The sequence below is a fragment of the Dama dama genome, chromosome 20, assembly GCF_033118175.1.
Source record: "Dama dama isolate Ldn47 chromosome 20, ASM3311817v1, whole genome shotgun sequence".
Taxonomy (NCBI): Eukaryota; Metazoa; Chordata; class Mammalia; order Artiodactyla; family Cervidae; genus Dama; species Dama dama.
In genome coordinates this window covers 90,221,600-90,244,457 of record NC_083700.1, presented here as the reverse complement: position 1 = coordinate 90,244,457, position 22,858 = coordinate 90,221,600, and the positions used below count along the sequence as shown (strand labels likewise).

Below are 22,858 nucleotides of genomic sequence, written 5' to 3'. Positions count from 1 at the left end.
AGAAAAAGTGCTGGTGTAAACATGCACTCCAGTCACAGTGGGGAGAAAGCCTCAGCTTCATCCCGTTAAGCTTGCTCAGGCTGGACATGCAAGCCCCAGGCTGGCTCTGCTGCTGGAGAGGAGCCTGGCCAGTGGGGCAGCTCGCAGACCTGCCAAGACCATTGATCTGTGAAGGGCTGGACAGGCCACCCCTGCCTGCCCCCTTGCCTTGAGACAACCATGGCCCCTTTGGTGACAGGCGGTGTAGTCTAACACTTATTTCTCCTCCTCTTGTTTTCCAAAGTTACCAGGAGAAAAGTGGCCTACAGCTATTTAAAGAGGTAGGGGTGGGTCAGTTCTCAGTTATCGGTAAAAGAAACTCCAGAGATGACAAACCCAGGTCCTAAGCAGGATGCACGTATCTACCCAGCGTGAGGGCTCTGCTTCTGGTCACCAGAATGACTCCAAGCCTAGGGCTTCTAATTCGAGCTGCTCCAAATCTCTGAGGGCTTAGCTTCACAATACTTCCCTTGCCCAACGCTGTCTCAAACTAGTAGAATTTGATGGTGAAGGCAGTCTTATTTTTTTCTGATTTTACCGGGGTGGGTCAGCTGGGAAGACTGCCCTTTGGCCTGTCTTGTGTCCCCAAACCTCCTAAACCAGTGCAGTGAAGTGGCAGGGACAATGCTGGAGTGAGGCAGACAGGCTGTCCGTGCCTGTCCCTAGTCTGGGTTTGGCCACATCCTCAGGTATCTAGCTCACCCTGTCATGTTAGAATACTGCAGGATTCAACCACCCGGCATGGAATATTAGAGAACTTTTCATTATAAAACTTCAAGGATGGCCATAAACCACTCTTAAAAATGGGGTCAGGGTGGCATAGAGGGTTGGAGACAGCATGCTGTACAGCTGCTGCAGTTAGGAGATGGTTTCCTGAGAGGCCTTTCTGTTCTGAGGCCTTCCAACCAGTCCCGTGGGCTTTGGACTTCGTGTTCAGACTCACTGGTTGCCAGGAAAGGGGAAGGGGAGGCAGCATCTCCAGGTGAGTCAGACAGAGCAGCAGTGAACTCCAGCAGAGCCTCTGTCAAGTCCTCATAGAAATGGGGAAAGGAAGCTAAGACCCACCTTTCTTTCTCTTTTACATAAAACCAAGGTCTCCACAGCTCGCCCTAAGCACACAGAGCTCCTACTTTCTTTTTCCAGGAGCGAGTAACGCTGGTTGGTTCTTGTAACAGTCCACATGTCTGTCCTATTGCACTGTCAAATTGGAGGGGAAAAAAGACCCGATGAGATGTTTGGGGAAGTGGCAAGGGCAGACCCACGGTAGAGGCCACAGCACATCACGGAGGATTTCAGGGGGCTGAGGTGAGGGGAGGCTGGGCGGGACTGCATCACACATCAGCCCTCCAACTCTGATGGGCCTCCACCTCTTCTGGTACCACCAGCAGGAGTTCACAGTTCTTTCCTCGCAAATGATGTTTTAAAAATTTCCTGAGCTCGCTCTCGCCTCCAATCCATTCGGGCATCTTCAGTTTGGAGTCGAGGTTGTAGTAGGCACCTCCCACCTCTCGAACACAGATCCAGTGCTGCCTTTTGAGTGGCAGCTTCAGGGGACCCCAGCACAGGCTGGAGGGCAGGTTCATGATGAAGCCCATAACGTTTGTGAGAGCAATGGCGCCGACATCCCTGCGCTTGTCCCACCAAACAGCTTCATAGCCTTTGGTCTGAAGTGCTGCCATAATGACGTTCACATCGTAGTTCCCATTTCCCAGCATGCTCTTCTTGTGGGGGGTCACCATGGTGTTTGGAGATAACCTCTGGAAAATCTCTTGTAGCGTTTCCCGGGTGAAGGCATTGCTGTCCTGGAAGACGTTATTGAGGGCGTGCAGAGCACAGAGCTCCCTGCGCTGTTTCTCATGGTAGATTTGTGGGGGTGCTGCCTGGGGCAGCTCCAATGATTCAGATTTGACCTTGTCTCCTTTCCATGGCACGCAACTCATGTTTTTCCTTTTAGGTTCCAGAGAGGGCTAAAAACACCCCACCCTTCCCTCCTGAGGAGGAATGTAAGCTTCTCAGTCTTTTGAGAATTCCTGAGGTCCACCTTACTTTCTGGTGTCCATGATTTATGCTTTGTCACGGGGAGAAGAAAAGGTTGGACTCAAAAGGAAAAATAATCCCCCTCTTTTCAACAGAAAGATAACTTTTGGATTAGTGTATTTCGCCGCCACTGTCAAAGTGCAGAAGTTTTAAAAAACCATGTAAAATCAAAGACCTTGTTTTCCTTCTTCCACCCCCTCCAAAAAAACCCAACGATTTTCTTGCTGTATTTTCTCTCTGCAAATGCCAATCAGGCCTCAAGGCAGGAGGACCGAATGGAATCGGTCACATGGCTCCTTTTCTTCCATTTCTTTGGAACCACAAAGCCACTGGCTCGGGAGACAAGGCCTAAGCGGCAGATAAAACACAAATTTCGAGCAGCTAACGAGGGCCGACCGGTGTGGGTTCGCGGGCCCTGCTGCGGCCTCGGGGGAGGCTCTCCATCCTCTCGGGTGCGGCGGGACCTCGAGGGGCCGAGGCGGACGCAGCTCCTTCGGAAAGCGCGAACTCTCACCCTCTCGACGCAGCCCTGAGCCCGACGTCAGCGGGCCCCCCCATTCAGTGACTTTCAACTCACAGAGTAAAAGTTAGAGTTCTTACTATCACGCCACATAATTGGCCCTAATCTTCTCTTTCTTACTACATATCCCTCACTTTGCTCCGGTCACACTGGCCTCCTTGCTATTGCTTGAACATGGGGGTGTTCCCAGTTCAGGAGCTTTCTACTGCCTGGGATTATCATCTCTCAGCTATCCTCATGGCTGGTCCCTTTATTTCCTTTGGATTTTTGCCCAAATGTCACCTCAGTGAGACTTTCCCCGGCCACACTTATAAATCACACCTCATTACCATTCCCTATTGTCTTTTTCTGACATATTTTTCTTTGTAGCGCTTACCTCCATCTGATATACTGTATCTTATTTATTTGCTTATTGTCCATCCTCCACTTGAGTTGTAAGCTGCATGAAGGCAGAACATTTGCGTTTTAGGTTCACTGCTGTATTCACAGTGCCTAGAATAATACCTGATACCTGGTAGGCCTTCAATAAAATAGATAATAAAAATGAACAGCAGAATGAATGAGTGATGCTTAGTAAGCATTCAGTAAATGGTAGCTATATTGTATACTATGTTTCTGTCCTTGGAGAGAACCTGGTACAGTTAAGAGATGTGAAGGATAAGAACTAGCTTTTTAGAGGACTAGCCTATGAACTTTGAAAGTGATTTGATATATAATCTATCCGTTAAAACTTTTTGAGTAGTAAAAAAAAAAGTCAGAACTGCCCTTTAGAGGATGAAGTTGCTGTATTAGACCTGATGAATTAGAAAGGAAGAAATCAGAGGCAGAGAGAGCAATTAGGAGGAAGGATGATACCACCATTTAACTTAAGCAAAAAGGATAGCCCAAGTGTTGGCAGTAAGAAAAAAGGACATTGTTACATGGCAGTTGCCAGGAGTGTTTGGAGTGAAATTGATGGTACCTGGAAGCTGTGAAGTAGGAGGAGGTCTGTCAAAGATGGTAGCGTTCATTCGTGGTGGTAGTTTAGTTCCCGTGAACCATATCCCACCAGGCTCCTCTGTACATGGGATCTCCCAGGCAAGAATCCTGGACTGGGTTGCCATTTCCTTCTCCAGGGGATCTTCCTGACCCAGGGATTAAACCCGGGTCTCCTGTATTGCAGGTAGTCTCCTGCATTTCAGACAGATTTTTTACCAGCTGAGCTACCAGGGAAGCCCAGAGTTCATTACCACAACATAATTGAAGACGGTCCTGGAGGAGAGGATGACATCATGAACACAGGTGGAAGGAGGGTCAGCCTTAGCAAGGAGGAATGGATACTTCTTTCTCTGAGAGAGTAGATAAATACTCAGGGGCATTTTGAGGTACAGAGGAGCTTGACAGAGTTCTTAGAATAGAGTTCAGAGCTTGGAGAAAATATTAAGAGCAGTGTTATGTGTACTGTTGAATAAGGAATTAACTAGAAATTAATGAAGGAAAAGCTGAGCAGCAGTGAGGGCATCTGGTGTGGGCAGCATTTTTTTTTTTTTCTCAAAATGAGTGGGCAGAAACATAATTATGTTTGCATTCTATGAGCTGCCATCTAACATAATGTAGGAAGAAAAACTAATGTTTCATTTAGATTCTAGCTTCAAGAAATAAAAAGGTCTTTTGGGAAATAATGCCGAGTTTTAAAATGACTGAAGGTTAATGGTTACTTCAGGTTTATAGATTGATATACTTAGACAGATGTGGTTTTTAGAGAAAATTTTTCCTGTTTTGTTATTAGTGTTTGTTTGTTTTGAAAGGTTATATGCTTATGGAAACGTAATAAAAATTTCAGAAAAACCATGTTCTCTGTATATGGACTCTGGCAGTGAGCTCTCCCCACATTAGGTGCCCCATCCCAAACCTGCAGGAATTTTACTCCGAATTTCTGCTGAAACTGATACTTGTTGGCAGCCGGGCGTGGTGTTGAAATATGGACTTACCAGTAAAAGCTGCCACGGGAAATTGCCAGCTCTTTTTACATCAGCCAACAAATGACCATTTGTTAGAGATCAGCTATGTTAAAGCATTAATAACCTGTCCTAGTTTGAACTGACATCTGAAAGAGAATTGTTAATTCTTTTGACATGTACCTACTGTTGAGAGGTTTACTTTCTGCAAACATAGTAAAATTTGCTTAAATGTATTTCACTTGCTTATATTCTAAGAGTTTGGTAATGATACAGGTGGCTATGTCAAGGACTTTTAGATTTTGTACATTTTCATACTCTTTTCTTGCTGCCTGGGTGCTTCTCTATCAGTTCTGCCCCTCCCTCCTCTCCTTTGAAACGACTCACATAGCATGTCTCCAGGAAGCCAATGTTGATTAATTTAACGTGACATATTATTCTTTCATTCCTATAGTCTGCCCCCTCAGCACCTACTTGAGTTCTCAACCCTGCCCCTTTGTGGGGAACATGATATAGAAAGCCCCAGAGTCTCCCATCCCCAAGGTACAGGAGAAAAAACATAGTCTTCGGAGATACCCAAACCTGGGTTCAGACCTTGGCTTTGTCATTCATTAGATATAAACTTTTCCTGAGTCCAATTGTTTCACCTAGAAAATGGTGAGAATACTGTCTGTCCCTGGAGCAGTTGTGGGGATTAAATGAGACAAGGTATGTAAAGCCCCTAGCATAGTAAGTGTTCAGTAAGTCATTACTTCCTTCCCAACCTATAAATTAAACATTAATTTTGCTTAAATGCATTGGAATTGCCTGTGATTCTTTAAAAGGACACAGGGAGCTGAGAAAGCATCTGGGATGCATCAGATGCTGATGAACTGGTGAAGGCCCAGTGAAAACTGAGCTGTTGAATGTATTTTTCCTGTAATGAGAGGAGCCATGTAACTTAGGAGCTGGGAGTGTAGGCTTTGGCAGCAGGAATCTGCTTCCCTACCTAGCTCAGCCACTTACTGGCTGTGTGACCTTGAGCAAGTTGTTTGACCCCTCTCACCCTTATAGGGTTATTTTTAAGATCAAATGAGCCCAGGTATGTGAGGTTCTCAGCATAGTGAGAACTCAGTAAGTGCTGGTATAGTAACAGCAGCAGCAGCACTTTATTTCCTAAAGTCACTAGGAGTTCTTTCTTGGAATATTAAAATCTAATCCAACTGTAAATCAAGTCCAGCTATCTCAATTTGCTAGCTTTTTTTTCCTCCCTGCTCTTTGATGTTCTATATCTACAAGGGAACTGGTTTTCCTAGACTGGAAATACTTGAATTTTTAAGACTTCAGACCTTGTTTCTAAAGCAATAAGAGAAAATTTAGATAGAGGTAGAGATGGAATGGCCATTGAGACACCGTCTTTTTAGGGGTTATTTCTGCATCCTAAGACATAAAAGAAAAATGTTTAGTTTTGAATCTTGTTTTAGTTACTTAATAAAAGGACATGCTATGCTTTAATAGTTTGCCCCCATCCTAGTCTATTTGTACTTCTCTTTGAACATACCACACCTGGGTGGATCAAAAACAACAGCAATTTATTTGTCACAGTTCTGGTGACTGGAAGTCCAAGATCAAGGCATCAGCATGGTCACCTTTTTTGAGTATCCTCTGCCTGGTTCATAGCCAGTGCTTTTTTGCTGTGGGCCAACATCGTGGAAGGGCTCAGGGTCTCTCTGGAGCCTCTTTATAAGGCGTAAATCCCATTCATAAAGGCTCTACCCTTAGGACACCCGAAGGCCCTCCCTACTAATACTATCACATTGTTGTTCAGTTGCTAAGTTGTGTCTGATTCTTTGTTACCCCATGGACTGCAGCATGCTAGGACTCCCTGTCCCTGACTATCTCCTGGAGTTTGCCCAAGTTCATGTCCATTGAATCCATGATGCTATCTAACCATCTCATCTTCTGCTGCTCTCTTCTACTTTTGCTTTCAATCTTTCCCAGCATCAGAGTCTTTTCCAGTAAGTTGGCTCTTTGCATCAAGTGGCCAAAAGTATTGTAGCTTCAGATTCAGCTTGAGTCCTTCCTGTGAATACTCAGAATTGATTTCCTTCAAGATTGACAGGCTTGATCTCCTTGCTGTCCAAGGGACTCTCAGGAGTCTTCAGCATCACAATTTGAAAGCATCTATTTTTGGCACTCAGCCTTCCTTATGGTTCAACTCTCACATATGTACATGACTACTGGAAAGATCATAGCTTTGACTATACAGACCTTTGTCAGCAAAGTGATATTTTTGCTTTTTAATATGCTGTCTAGGTTTGTCATAGTTTTCCTTCTGTGAAGCAAACGTCTTCTAATTTCATGGCTGCAGTCACTATCCACAGTGATATTGGAGCCCAAGAAGAAAAAATTTGTCATAGCTTCTACTTTTTCCCATTCTATTTGCCATAAAGTGATAAGAGTGGATACCATGAACTTCATTTTTTGAATGTTGAGTTTTAAGCCAGCTTTTTCACTTTCCTCTTTCACCCTTATCAGGTGACTCTTTAGTTCCTCTTTACTTTCTGCCATTAGAGTGGTATCATCTGCATATCTGAGGTTGTTGCTATTTCTCCCAACAATTTTAATTCCAGTTTGTGATTCATCCAGCCCAGCATTTTGCATGATGTACTCTGCATATAAATTAAATAAATAGGGTGACAATATACAGCCTTGTTGTACTCCTTTCCCAATTTTGATGCAGTCCGTTGTTACAGATAAGGTTCTAACTGTTATTTTTGGCCCACATACAGGTTTCTCAGGAGACAAGTTAAGATGGTCTGGTATTCCCACCTCTTTAAGAGATTTCCACCCTTTGCTGTATCCACAGTCAAAGGCTTTCATGTAGTCAATGAAACAGAAGTAGATGTTTTCGTGAAATTCCCTTGCTTTCTCTATGATCCAACAAATGTTGGCAATTTGGTCTCTGGTTCCTCTGCCTTTTCTAAACTCAGCTTATACATCTGGAAGTTCTCAATTCAAATACTGCTGAAGCTTAACTTGAAGGATTTTGAGCATAACCTTCTAGCATGGGAAGTTAGTGCAATTGTCCAGTAGTTTGAACATTCTTTAGCACTGCCCTTCTTTGGAATTGCGATGAAAACTGATCTTTTCCAGTCCTTTGGCCACTGCTGGTTTTTCCAAATTTGCTGACATCTTGGGTACAGCACTTTAACATCATCTCTTAGGATTTGAAATAGCTCAGCTGGAATTCCATCCTCCACTAGCTTTGTTGGTAGTGATGCTTCCTAAGGCCCACCTGACTTCACACTCCAGGATGTCAGGTTCTAGGTGAGTGACCACACCATTGTGGTTATATGAGTCATTAAGACCTCTTTTGTAGAGTTCTTCTGTGTATTCTTGCCACCTCTTCTTAATTTCTTCTGCCTCTGTTGTGTCCTTACTGTTTCTATCCTTTATCATGCTCATCCTTGCGTGATGTGTTTCTTTGATATCTCCAGTTTTCTTGAAGAGAGCCCTAGTCTTACCCATTCTATGGTTTTCCTCTATTTCTTTGCATTGTTTATTGAAGAAGGCCTTCTTATCTCTTCTTACTTTACTCTGGAACTCTCCATTCACTTGGTTGTATCTTCCCCTTCCTCCTTTGCCTTTTGCTTCTCTTCTTTTTCCAGCTATTTGTAAAGCCTCCTCAGACAACCACTTTGCTTTCTTGCATTTCTTTTTCTTGGGGATGGTTTTGGTCACCACCTCCTGCACAATGTTATGAACCTCTTTCCATAGTTCTTCAGACACTTTGTCTCCCAGATCTAATCCCTTGAATCTTTTCATCACCTCCACTGTATAACCATAAGGGATTTGATTTAGGTCATACCTGAATGGCTTAGTGGTTTTTCCCACTTTCTTTAGTTTAAACCTGAATTTTTCTGTAAGGAGCTGATGATCTGAGCCACAGTCATCTCCAGGTCTTGTTTTTGCTGACTGTATAGAGCTTCTCCATCTTTGGCTGCAAAGAATGCAATGAATCTGATTTTGGTTAGGGCATAGGTTTGGATTACTGTGATGCTGAATGGTTTGTCTTGGAAATAAACTGAGATCATTCTGCTGTTTTTGAGATTGCACTTGTGTGTTGCATTTCAGACTCTTTTGTTGATTATGAGGGCTACTCCATTTCTTCTAAGGGATCCTTGTCCACAGTGAAAGAAAAGAAAGAAAAAGTGTTAGTCAGTCATGTCCAACTCTTGGTGACCCCATGGACTGTATAGCCTGCCAGGCTTCTTTGTCCATGGAATTCTCTAGGCAAGAATACTGGAGTGGGTTGCCATTTCCTTCTCCAGGGGATCTTCCTGACCCAGGGATCAAACCCAGGGTTATCTTTAGATAAGAAGTCCGACTGTACAATCACAATGACTGACTTGGACTTACTGGCTCTGATGACTGGTAAAATGAATCCTCAGATGGTAAGTATGACAGTACTTATATCCTTGTATTAGGTGGATTTTAACCTGTTTCACTTCATCACCTATTTCAGCCTCATCCCATAAAGTGTAAAGTGGTCAAACCCACAAAATTCAGTGTTCCCCAAATATTCACTTAACGAATGACAAATAGTTGTGGAGCTAGCCATGTGTCAGTCACTGCCCTGTGTGCTGAAAATGTCCAGATGAATAAGAAATAGTTCACATGCTCAGGGCATCCACAGTTTGGTATGAGATAGGTCTGTAGAAGAATAAGTGCAACCAAATAGCTGTGGTGCCCTGTCCAGCTTGTGGTCAGAGAGGGTGGAAGAAGGAGACGCCATATCTTCCTGGGCTGTCAGTGAAGGCTTCACAGGGAAAATAATGCTTGGCTTTGTCCTGGGGGAGTCAGTGCACAGGTGGAGAGTAGGAGTCATCCAGACAGAAGAAAGGACTAGTGGTCACAGAGGCAAGACATTTTACCTTTCGTATCTTTGCCTGTGCTCCTTTTTTGTCTGAGCTGTGATTTCCTTGACAAACTTCCTATCTTTTAAAATGATCTTAGGGACTTCCCTAGTGGTCCAGTGGCTAAGACTGTGCTTCAAATTAATGGGGCTTGTGTTCGACCCTTGGTCAGGGAACTAGATCTCACATGTTATAACTAAGAGTTTGCATTCTACAATTAAAGATCCCTTATGCTGCAGGTAAGACACAGCACAGTCAAATAAAATAAATGAATATTAATATAACAAAACAAAATGAACTTAGTTGTTATGTTTAAAGACCTCCTACCACACTGTTGGGGAGCTATAGTCAGTCTCTCTTCTGGGCCGCTTGCTGGACTGCTAGCCTAGCACTGTCTCATTACACTAGTGGTGTGCCTGTCTCTTCTCCCAGGAGAGTGTGCGTGTCTCAAGGGAACAAACCACATCTTGTTCATCTTTGTGTCTCCAGAACTTAGCGTGATGCCTGGCATTTTTAAATTTTCACAATCACTGGCTTAACTTGTATTTCTCTAAAATGTATTCATGGCTTGTATAGATTTTTCAGGCCCCCAGATCATCAAGGGTCTTCTTAAATTCTTTAGGGGCACAATGTTGAGCAGACTTGATATATGTTATCCGTAGGTAACACAAAGGAAGCTAAGATGCTGCTTTCCATTGTAACCTGATTTTTTGTTGTTGTTGCCTCCACCTCATTTGGGCTTCCCTGGTGGCTCAGATGGTAAAGAATCTGCCTATAATTTGGGAGACCCGGATTCAATCTCTGGGTCAGAAAGATCCCCGGAGAAGGGAACAGCTATCCACTCCAGTATTCTTTCCTTGAGAATCGCATGGACAGAGGAGCCTGGCAGGCTACAGTCCATGAGATTGCAAACAGTCAGACAGGACTGAAGCAGCTAACACTTCCAGCCTTATTTGTTCCTGTGGTACTCTCATAATTTGAGATTGGATAAACGACTAAATCTGACTCTTAACTTGTATTCCTTTTACAAATGCTTATTCTAAGCAACTAAGCACATTTCAACTGGTGCATTGACAAGTAAGAGACTTGCATCTATGATGTTTCAGTTGAATACACACCATTGACACTGACATTTGCACCCACTGAGCCTTCTTCAAAATCTGGACAGAACAGAGGCCATCAACCTCGGAGCTGGCACGTTCCCCTTCCCACCTACCACTGCTCATGGCACTGTGCACTCCATGCATTTCCTTGGCAGCATGGTCAAGCTTCACCCTCAGCTACCCTCATTCTCTCAGTTTATCTGTTTACCACCCATTTGGAGAGTAAAGTGTCAGCTTACTTTTCCTGAACACCTGTTAGCACCCAGAGGAATTAAAGATAAAAATGGGAGACTTTTGTGTTAATGTGCTAATGGTTTTCCCTATGCTCAGAAGAGGATTTGACTGGAAACCGTTGAACACAGTGGAAATTATAATTTATATGTTTGGCTACAGTTGAAGCAAAGCAATATGCTCTCTAGGAGAAAGCACACATGAAAAGCACCTTAGGGCCCAGATTTAAATGATTCTTTTGTTTGGAGTCTCTAAAAGGTGAAGACTCATTTTTTCTCTGTAATCATTATTAAATAAAATGTAATTTCTTCTTTTAATTAAGAAAAGGGAAACATGGTGAGTTTCTCTGGTAGGAACTACTGGTCCATATTTTTAAAAGACATATGTTAAATATATTGTGTTCTGAGACACTTGACCTTTAAGTCATCAGACAGAAGGCTGTGTGCCATATAGAAAGGAAATATTTAGTTTGTCCAGACAGAGGAGGGGGGGGGAAAAAAGGAATTAGTCACCCTCACCAGAAGGTGTAGAGAAAGCAGAGCTCAGTGCTTTCCTACTAGTGAGGCAGAAGAGCTCCTCACTCCTTAATATACTTGTTAGGAAGTGAAGACTACCAGCAACTTTCCCTCTATTTTAAGAATTGAGTAAGACTGAGCTCATAGCAGAGAAATCATGCTATGTTCCCAATTTTTCTATTTCTTTAAAGTTTCCCTGGGATTTTGTTACATGATAAATTTAGCAAACATCATGTGATCTAATCCCAGGCAGTTGTTAAGTGGAACAAATTGTGGCTCTGCACTTGGGACTGGTTTGAGTCTCCTTATTGAGCCAAAGGTTCACACAGGCACCTCAGGCTCAGCAGGCTGCCTGGCCTCCCCCTGTAGGGAATACATCTTTATCATGTAGACCAAACAAGGGAGAAAAATGGTGACACTTCATTGCCTAGATGCATCTGTAATCAAATCCCAAGTTTCTAAGTATGTTACACATGCGCTTTTCCTCCCTGCTGGCAGACCCACTGAACGTGTAATGTTTTTAAATAAAATCAGTCTAGCATGAGCCCACTCTGCCTAATATGTGGAAAATGTACCTCCTTTGAGGAAGACAGGTAATGGCAGACTCAATTTCTAAGAGAACAGATTTGGGAAAGCTGTGTCTTTTGACTGCTCTGTGTAAAGCATGACTTTTACAAATTTACCCTTGTGAGGAATCTGGTGCTAAATCTATTCCCGAAAGCCAAGTTTCATATTTTGAAGAAAGTTTAAGAGACTTGGATAAATAAATCATCTTGGGGCTGGACAGTCTAGAAATATTAGCAATCTCAAAACAACAAATAATAAATTTTGTTTCTTCTTCCTCACAGGCCTTCTTTCAAGGCAAATTGAAAATCACTGGCAATGTGAGTCTGGCTGTGAAATGACAAAATCTCCAGCTTCAGCCACAGACAAAGCTAAGCTGTAAAGAACTCCCTTTGCCTACCTTTGAAAGTCAAGTTGAGATATATAGATATACATATAATTCATTGTCAGAACTTAGATTGAAACCACATATTGGGAAATAGCATGAAATTTGTTTTTAAATGGGTGTGACCAATCTTGTTTTTCCTAAGCCCTGGGTGAATAGAACCTGATGGTTTACTACTGCTTTGCTGAATTGCATACAATTGTGCATTGCACAGTTAATGTGGTCATTATGGTTTGAGGTAAAATTGAATTTTAGAGTAAATTTAGGAATAGCAAAATCCAAAAACTATGTAAACAAAAGCTCTCATTTTGGTTATAAAGTACATTTGAGGATTATTCTGCTGAAGATTCAATTTAAGTTTTCTCTGGGAGAACTCAGGAAGAAACAGAACACCAGTAGCTGGCTTATTTAGTGTCGTGCACTTAATGACCTCAACCTATTTCCCAGTGACAATTTTTAAAATTCTGTATTGGGAGTTAAACAAAAAAAAACAAATAGAACTTTAAAATTTTGCATTTCATGCAATCAAGGCAGTATTTTCTTCCCACATTAAAGAAATATGATCAAAGTTTGGGAGTAATTATCTACTTTTAAATGAGTTTCTTTCTTGAAAAAGTTCAGTGTATTAGAGTCATAAAATGCTGTTGTGAAAAATAATTGAACAAATAAAGTTTGCTTTGAGATGCACTATTTTCAAATTATACTCTTGTATTACTTTAATTAAATTTGTAAAGCTCTCTTTCCTTTGTTATAATTTTTCTTTTCCATATGTTTAGTTTACTAGCCACATATATGTTCCTAGATTTTCTAATGCTAATGCTAATTTTCTAATAATTCAGTAAGATATGGGGTAAAATAATGCTTTCAGAGGAATGTTTAATAGAAAATTACTCTTCCTCATCTCCTTTTTTTTTTTAAATTGTGTATATTCTTTTTGTTCAGAGTTCTCTAAATGATAGAGAGTAAGAGAAACATTGGAGATTTACAGTTTGTACTATCTAGACTACTATTTACTGCTACTTTCCCATAATCAGTCACTACTAGTTCTTGGTTAGGGACGTGCTGTGTTGTGGTGGAAAGGGCACTTGACTAGGAGTTAGGAGTCTTGTTTTTCTTAGGCAAATAAGTAATGTCTGGCAGTTTCTAACCTGTTAAAATAGGGCATTTAAGATGGTCCTTAAGGCTCCTTCTGCTCTGATAATCCTGTGAGTCTACTCAGAGTCCAGCAGAACTGTTTGGGAGTTATTCAGGCCACATCTTTCTGCTGTTAACACAATTACTTTACCCAAAGATGGGTCAGAGGCAAAAAGCTCTGGTGGTTTTAGTTGTTTGTTTAGATGTTTGGCATCTCTACTTATCAAATCAGGACTGTGGATCCCATAGCCCTTGGCCATTTAACTTTGCATGTTCTGCAACAAGCAGAACAGTGTCTGGGAATGGGGCAATATGGTAAGTTAAGCCAGTATAGGTTGATTTCAGGTTTCCCAGGTGGCTCAGCAGTAAAGAATTCATCAGCCAATGCCAGAGCTGCAGGAGATGCGGGTCCGATCCCTGGGCCAGGAAGATCCACTGGAAGAGGAAATGGCAACCCACTCCAGTATTCTTGCCTGAAGAATCCCATAGACAGAGGAGCCTGGCGGGCTACAGTCCATGGGGTCTCAAAGACTCGTACATGACTGAACAATTGAACAGGAGCACAAGTTGATCTCAAGTTCTGAAAATGAATTCAGAACACAGACTTACTTCCTAATTGTGTTGGGTTTTTATTCTGTGAAGAAAAAATACTTCCAGAAAAAAGTTCCAATAAAATGTCTGATTTACTTGTAGTTTGGATTTGCTGCATTATTCTGCCTCCTGTTGTTCCAGATAACAGGAGATATTTGTTATAGGCTTTAGGATGAACCTGAAAAAAAAGAAAAGAAAAGAAAGCCAAAAACTGGTTCTTGGAGTAGAGATGTATCCACATATAAGTGCAATTTATATTATTCAAAAAACTAAGATCATGGCATCCAGTCCTATCATTTTACAGCAAATAGATGGGGAAACAATGGAAACAGTGACAGACTTTATTTTCTTGGGCTCCAAAATCACTGCAGATGGTGACTGCAGCCATGAAATTAAAAGATGCTCGCTACCTTGAAGAAAAGCTATGACAAACCTAGACAGCATATTAAAAAGCAGAGACATTACTTTGCCGACAAAGGTCTGTCTAGTCAAAGCTATGGTTTTTCCAGTAGTCATGTATGGATGTGAGAATTGGACCATAAAGAAAGCTGAGTGCCAAAGAAATGATGTTTTTGAATTGTGGTGTTGGAGAAGACTCTTAAGAGTCCTTTGGAATGTAAGGAGATCCAACCAGTCCATCCTAAAGAAAATCAGTCCTGAATATTCATTGGACGGACTGGTGCTAAAGCTGAAGCTCCAATAATTTGGCCATCTGGTGCAAAGAACTGACTCATTGGAAAAGACCCTGATGCTGGGAAAGATAGAGGAGGAGAAGGGGAGGACAGAGGATGAGATGGTTGGATGGCATCACCAGCCTGATGGACATGAGTTTGAGTAAGCTCTGGGAGTTGGTGATGGACAGGGAAGCCTGGCATGCTGCAGTCCATGGGATTGCAAATAGTCGGACATGACTGAGCGACTGAAAGCCTTAGAGCCCATGCTCTGCAACAAGAGAAGTCACAGCAACGAGAAGCCTGTGTATTGCAACTAGAAAGTAGTAGCCCCAGCTGGCCACCACTAGAGAAAAAGCCCAGGCAGCAGCAAAGACCCAGCACAGCCAAAAACTGAACTGAACTGAACTGATATTATAATAGAAAAGTGCTTGATAAAAATATAATAACAGTTCAATTTCTAGAGAAGCATCATTGCTTGGAGGAAAGAGGTTAACTGGCCTGAGTTAAAACTAATGCCATTATTGGTTTCATTACTTGAGCAAGTTGAGCTTCAGCTGTCTGACTTAGAAAGTGGAGATACTAATATTGACCTCCCAGGATTATTGAGAAGGCAATGGCACCCCCACTCCAGTACTCGTGCCTGGAAAGTCCCATGGACAGAGGAGCCTGGTGGGCTGCAGTCCATGAGGTTGCTAAGAGTCGGACACAACTGAACGACTTCACTTTCACTTTTCACTTTCATGCATTGGAGAAAGAAATGGCAACCCACTCCAGTGTTCTTGACTGGAGAATCCCAGGGACGGGGAAGCCTGGTGGGCTGCCGTCTATGGGGTTGCACAGAGTTGGACACGACTGAAGTGACTTAGCAGCAGCAGCAGCAGCAGAGAGATAACATGTAAAGTACCTAAATGAATGTTAGGTATACATCCTAGCCATTCTTAATTCCCTTACTGTAAGTTCAAATTCCCTTTTTCTCCCCACCTTTTGCCTCTGTGATGTGCAATATGATGTCTATAGTTTTTTTTAAAAAATAATTTTATTTATTTATTTTTGGCTGTGCTGGGTCTTTGCTGCTGCCTGGGCTTTTTCTCTAGTAGTGATGAGTAGGGGCTGCTTTCTAGTTGCAGTACACAGGTTGCTCATTGCCGTGGCTTCCCTTATTGCAGAGCATGGGCTCTAGGGCACGCAGGCTTCAGTAGTTGTGGTGTGTGGGCTCAGTAGTCATGGTTCACAAACTCTAGGGCACAGACTCAGTAGTTGAGGCACATGGGCTTAGTGGCTCTGAGGCATGTGGGATCTTCCTGAACCAGGGATCGAACCATGTCTCCTGCATAGGCAGGCGGATTCTTTAGCACCGAGCCGCCAGGGACGTCTCTGTAGTTTTTTTTGAATCTTTTCTCATTCGTTCATTCACTGAACAAATATATCTTGAGTGCCTACTGTCTATAGGGTACCACATTAATGGTAATGCTAGGCACTGGAGACAGCAGTGAGCTCCACCCCTAACAGTGCTTAGAGCCTAGTGGGAGAGATGTCAGTCAAAGAATCATTATTACAGACTGATGTATTTTGCAGGAGATGATCAGGGTGCTGTGAGGGAGAGTCACAGTGAGGGGGCCCCTTTGAGACAGTGGTTGAGGGAGACATCTCTGAAGAGGTAATATTTAAGCTGAGATCTATAGGGTGAGGAATGAACCATGGAAAGAACCATTCAGGAAAGGATGAAAGATGCTTGGCTTGTTCTAGACATTGCAAGAGTGCCAATGTGAGTGGAATATAGTGACCTGGAAGGACAGCCCCAAGATGATGTTAGATAGACACACAGGAGCCAGCTATATTGGCATTTGTTCATTAAGGTAAGCCATTTGTGTTTCATTCTTTGTGCAGTTGGAAGCTTTTGAAGGTGTAGTGTTACATATATTTATTTCTCACTCATGCTATATATCTGTTTTGCCATCATATCCTGTCTAGAACCCAGTCCAATGGAGCAGCAGCTTCTGTCTGGAGCACTGGGATTGTCAGGACCAAGGAAGTAAAGCAGCTGAAGTATGTGTTGACTCTTAAAATTACCTTTAAATGATGCTTATCACTTTTGCTCCCATTTCATTGTCCAAATAATGTCACATGCTCCTAACTTCACATTCTTACCATGTACCAGAAGAAGGGGATGGAGTTGAACTATTTCTGAAAGAACTGATGACCATCACCCAAGGACTCTCAGCAAGGGAATGAAATGATTTAAACTGTCACTGTACTTGCTGCGAGGAGAATGTGCTGGGCTACAGGGTTGGAGAATGGAAGGTGGAAGAAGATAGTGTCCTGGACTGTGGTGTCAGTAGTGGAGGTGGTGGTAGATGTGCAAAAGTAGGCAGAAGTAGAGCTGATGGAACTTGGTGACCAGATGTAGGGGAAAGAATGATTTCCAGTGACTGGCCAGGTGAATGGTGGGCCATGACTGGAATGACAAAGGGATAGCAGATTTTAGGGAGAGTGGTCGAAATAATAAGCTCCAATTTTGAACTTGTTGTTAACTTTGAGGTGCCTGAAAATATTTCTTGGCAGAGACACCAAGGAGGCAGCTGGATTTATGAGACTGGAGCTCAGAGGCGAGGTCACCTTATAGATGCACATTTGGAGGTCTTGAACACTGGGTAGTATGTAAAGACACAGGAATGGATGGTGTTACCTGGGAAGGGGAGAATTAGGGTTAGATGAAGCCTCGAGGAACTTCAGCTTTTGGAGATCAGGTCGAGGAGGAGGATCTGTCAAGGGGGATGAGAACGAGGGACTAAAGATGTGGAGGAAAATTTCGCAGGAAGAGAGCCTAAAAGTGGCAGTTGTCAACTGTGTCCTATGCAGGTCGATCAGGATGCTATCTAAAAAGTGTCTACTGGATTAAACTTGGCAACATGGAAGTCACTGGTGATTACTGCAAAATCGGTTTCAGTGCTAGGTTAGAACTGGTTTCATAAAGAGCTATGAATAATAAGAACAAAAAAGTTCCATTGGGTAGTGATATGTTCAGTTTCCAAGTGATTAATAAAGAGCAAGCACATTAGCTAATACTCTTAGTTCTAGATTAGGTCATCTTGCACATGCTGCTTTCTGTGCCCACCCTCATCATCTTCTCCTTCTTGTCCCCCACCTTATCCACTTGGCAAATTCCTTTTCATTCTTTTCGTGTCTTAGCTTTCATGAAGTTGTCCCTCTTTGCCACACACACACAAACCCACAAAAGAAGCAAGCAAACAGAAAAACCCCCAGAGCTGTAACCATTCCCTCGTAGTAATTTGTTTCCCACTGAACAGAGAGTTCCTTAAGGGCAGAGATTGCACTTCATACATCCATTTGACACTCCCGGCACAAAGTCTTGGCTTACTGTCATAAAGCAAATGAATGAGATAAGCTGAATAACAATTTTATATTCACAGGGGGCATTTTTGAAGATAGGAACCTCATCATAGAAGTGCATTCTCTATGACAATGACCTTCTGCTGCCCCGATGATGACAGAGAACATTAAAAATTCTGCAGCCAGACTTATACGGCTCTTTCTTTGAAAATACTTGTAGCTTCTCAGGATTGCTTTCAATTTAAGATTGAAGAAGCCTGAAGTAATCAGAAAAGTCAGTTTATTTGTAGTTTTAGTACATGTTTATAAAACAAAGTGGCTCAGTGGGTTCTGTGTGCATTAAAATCTTTAGTCTTGTTGCCGTATCTGTTCAGGTCTCAAGACCTGTTCAGAATTCAAGATGTCAGATTTCTGTAATCCTTGCTGCATATGTAGAAGAACAATAATGGAGAGCACGATTAGGAAGTTTGGTGTGGAGGTGAGGGTAGGGAGTCACAGAGGTCTGATCAGAAGAATCTCAGATCAGATTCTGTCTGCCTCCTGGAAGCTAAGTTGGTGGTCGTAGTGGTTTAGTTGCTAAATCATGTCTGACTCTTGCGACCCCATGGACTGTAGCCCACCAGGCTCCTCTGTCCATGGGATTTTCCAAGCAAGAATACCGGAGTGGGTTGCCATTTCCTTCTCCAGGAAGCTAAGTTAGGACAAGGCTTTAAGCCTTGCCAGACTCAAGTTTCCTCTTCTGCACAAGGTGAGCAATGTTCATATTTTTTAAAATAGTCTCATTAGACTGTGAATACCTTGAAGGGAGAAACTCTGTTATTCATCTCTGTCTCTAGTATTAATACTATGTCTACCAGAGTAAGCATCAGTAAAGGTTTCTCAGACAAATGAACAGCAGACAACAATCCACTGAAGTTCTTTTAAAATTGTAATATAACTTATAAAAGGCTCAGTCACATATAAACATAAAATCCTTCTGTTTTCTTCATGTGTTACCATAGAAAAAAGAAATATGAAATTAAATCCTGTAATTAACTTTAGCAATTAAACTTCAGAAATTATTTCAATTATTCAGAAAATAATACATTTAGAGCAGCCTGGTATGGTGGGAAAACTTGAGGCCTATCAGATGAGTGTTTTGGTCCTAACTCTGGCATTTAGGGCTTCCATGGTGACTCAGCGGTAAAGAATCTGCCTGCAATACAGGAGAGAGGAGACATGGGTTTGATCCCTGGGTCAGGAAGATCCCCTGAAAGAAGGCATGGCAACCCACTCCAGTATTCTTGCCAAAAGAATCCCATGGACAAGCAGAACCTAGCAGGCTATATAGTCTATAGCATCACAAAAAGTCCGGCATGTCTGTGACTGAGCATGCATGCATTGGCATTTAAACATTGGGATCTTCCCTGAGGTGATAATGATTCTGAGCTTGTGTCTCACTCTGTAAAACAGGAATAATAATGCCTGCCTTGCTGATTGTGAAAATTAGCAATTGTAGCTGTAAAATGTCAGGTAACTCAGTGGATGGTGCCTAATGTTATTTGAGAAATTTTTTTAACATGAAGGAATTTATTCATTGGAACATTTTACGATAATCCTTTGAGTTCAAATAATCAGCTGACTTCAAGATTGGGGACAGTTTTCACTTCTGATCTTTACATTCTCAAAATTCATGAAAATTTAATAGTCTTTGTAACTCAGTGAATGAAAATAGGATTATTTAGACTTTCAGAAGGTTTTCATTTCAGCCAAAGATTATGGTTCTAGCTGTCCATGGCATGGTTGCTTTTTGAACACAAAGAAGTTGCTTGATTTTATTAACTAGGGAAAAGAAGGTAATCAGCCAGATTGTACCTTTGTGTAACTTACTCTGTGGGATTGAGTTTGTTTAGAGACCACACTGATATGAATTAGGAATTTAGGGTATACTACTACATAGCTAATAAGGGTCCTCAAAGATTTATGTGCTATCAGGAACCACAGCCATGTCTGGCCAAATTTTAAGAGTTTTTCTCAATAGAGAGTTACAAAATCTATTGGAAAGGTCCAGTATTAATATCTATCTGGAGACTGCTGCAAACAAATGGCTCTTTAGTTCTTGGTAAGAACAGAGAATATTGGGCCAGATTTCTGGTCCTTAAGAAATGTGGCGTCTGATTCCATTTGGCAGGAAGTTTAATCTGGTATGGAACTTTAGCCAGACTTCTTAGAGAAATATTTTTTTAAATGTAACACATCCAAAACTTATTGCAAGAAGTGGTGTCCATTTAGTCTATCTATTCTATTAATAGTCATTTAAATACTTCATAAATATTCACAGTACTGTTTTCAGCAGCATGTAACAGATGCTTGACCTTTTAGTTCCTGGATGTGTGGCCATAAACTTTTATGTAAAATAGGGGGAAGTTCATTGTAGTCTGCTGTTTATTTAAATTGCAAGCAGAGAAGCAGTAAGTGCTACAGTTTCAAACCAACTACCAAACAGTAAGTTTTCTTTTTCCTTGCAAGTTATTGTATAATTTGTTTCTAAGAATATGGCACCTTCTGTAGTATATAGAACACTTGGTTCAAGATGAAACACCTCATTTAGAACAGGAATATATGGAAAAGAATTTCAGACAGGAAGGCAGAGCAATATAAGAGAAAGGTTGACTTAGGCAGACTGAAAGGAGCCTTCGACTTGGCAAAATGATACCTAAAGGCAGGGCGTGATAACAGTTCACAAATGTTTGAAAGATGGAAAGATCAAAGGGAAGGAGGTTATTTTGCTTACTTATTAGAAATAATGGAAAGAAATATAGAAGGGAAATTTCAGACAGAATCAGTTGAATTTCCTGACAGTAAAAACTGGTCACGAAAGGACTGAAAACTCCAACCACAGAGAAGTTCCTAAACAAATCTGGCAAATCAGAGCATTTCATTATGGAAGATGTACCTTAACAGTGGCAGAAAAAGCATCTGAAAGGGAGATAATATTTTATTGAGAGTCACTGTTTTGAGGATTTTTCCTCTTTCCATTTATCAAAATATTTCTTCTGTGTATCAGAAAGAAGACTTTGACATGTTTTTATATTTACTTGCGTATACCCTGACTTATTAGATATCTTCAGAAGAAACAGAAAGAAATGAGTATTCAGAAGCTTTTAAGTTTCCACAGTGTAAAAGTAGCCTCACTTTTTGTTTGTTCTTTTTTTTTCTTTTTCTTTTTGCATTTTATTTAGCTTAAGTTAGTAGATCTGAAAGCCAAATGGTAGCTGCAGTATAAGAGACAACTCTCACTGGAGTTGGGTCTTGAGGGCCCAAGTTTGAATTCTGGCTCAAGTACATACTCATTAGCTGGTCACCTGAGCAAGTTACTTATCCCTGCTGAGCATCAATTTCCTAAAATTGGGAAATTTTAGGAATAAAAGGAGACAATAATCCCATCATGCTTGGAAAGATTAAGTGAAATGATGTGTGGGAGAATGCTGTTGTAGTATGAACCAGTTTTAGTTCTGCATGTGTTAGGTTTTTATTGCTACTGTGACACATTACCACTAACTTAGTGGCTTAACTTGACACATATTTATTATCCCACAATTCTGTAGCTCAGAAGTCTGGGTGGGTTCAGCTGGTTTCTCTGCTCCAGGTCTCATCAGGCAGAAGCCAAGGTGTTGGCTCCCTTGAGCTCTCATCTGGAGGTTCTCAGAGAGGATCTGCTTCCATGCTCATTCAGGATGTTGGCAGAATTTGGCTGCATGTTGCTGTGGAACTGAAGTACCCGTATCTGTGCTGGCAGCCAGGGATTGTTCTCAGCTTCTAGAGGCTGCCTACATTCCCTTCATCTCTAAAGCTAGTCAAGTCCTTGCATTTCAGGTCTCTTTGATCTCCCCTTCTGCCTCACCTCCTTCCTCCAGCCAGGATAAGTTCTCTGCTTTTAAGAGCTCATGTGATTAGGTTAGAATCACCTGGTTAATCCAAGATAATCTCCCTATTTTAAGGTCTATAACTTTAAAACACACCTGCAAAGTCCTTTTTGTCATATAATGTAACTATTTACAGGCTCTAGGGATTAGTGTATGGACATCCTTAGTGGTTCACTCTGCCTACTACAATGATGCTATTTTAGGGCTAGAAAGGACAGAACATGAAATGAGGTTCTTGCCCTGGAGGGTTTACAATCCAGGGGGAAAGAGATGAGAAATATAATATTCAGCAAGAAAAGTCCAATAATAAAGAGTTTGCATGGAATGTTATAGGAGCCCGGAAGACTTTTTCTGTACACCTGACTTGGCCTGTGGTTTTTTTCATCATTCCCTGCTTGTCCTTTGATGTTTTTTTAATCAAGATCCTTCAGATGGAATCCATATATACAGAAACCACCATACAATTTGATTTCTAAATGTCCAGAAAATTAAGCTGCTGCGATAGATCAGTATTTACTTTGCTACTTAATAAGGAAAGATCTGGAGGTTTTGAGTAAGAGGAGTTATTTTCTTCTCTGATGATGAAGTAATATAACACCACTTTATCTCCCCTTACCTTGGTCCTGGTTGCCTCTTTGTCCTCATCAGCTCCATCTTGAGAGCCTTCTAGTCCTTCATTCCCAGCTCCCTCTGCCCCATGTACATCTTACTCCTCCCTTCTTTCGAGTTTTCTTGTTTCGTATTGTCTTGAATTAGAAGACACTTACCCAGGGCCATGTGGAGGTTTCTGTTTCATTCTTGCCTCTTGTCCTTCCTGCTTTAACAATATTTCCTGGATGTTTAGTCAGATCTCAGTGATGCTTTTGTAATAATATCAGCTGCCATTTATGGAATGCTGACCATGTGCCAAAGGCTGTGCAGAGTCATGTACTTCCATCTTCTCATTTAACTTAGACATTCTGTGAGGTATAGGT

The 22,858-nt window shown here is 41.7% G+C and overlaps 1 protein-coding gene and 1 pseudogene across 1 annotated transcript; one reads left to right on the top strand and one right to left on the bottom strand.

Moving 5' to 3' along the window:
* LOC133039986 (sterol carrier protein 2-like) overlaps nucleotides 1-12,903 on the top strand; it is a 95,101-nt pseudogene extending 82,198 nt beyond the window's left edge.
* LOC133041339 (josephin-1) lies at nucleotides 784-2,618 on the bottom strand. Its single transcript, XM_061121866.1, has one exon. It carries the CDS (start codon nucleotides 1,977-1,979, stop codon nucleotides 1,371-1,373), a length of 609 nt encoding a protein of 202 aa, XP_060977849.1. The 5' UTR covers nucleotides 1,980-2,618; the 3' UTR covers nucleotides 784-1,370.
* Nucleotides 12,904-22,858: the final 9,955 nt, after the last annotated feature.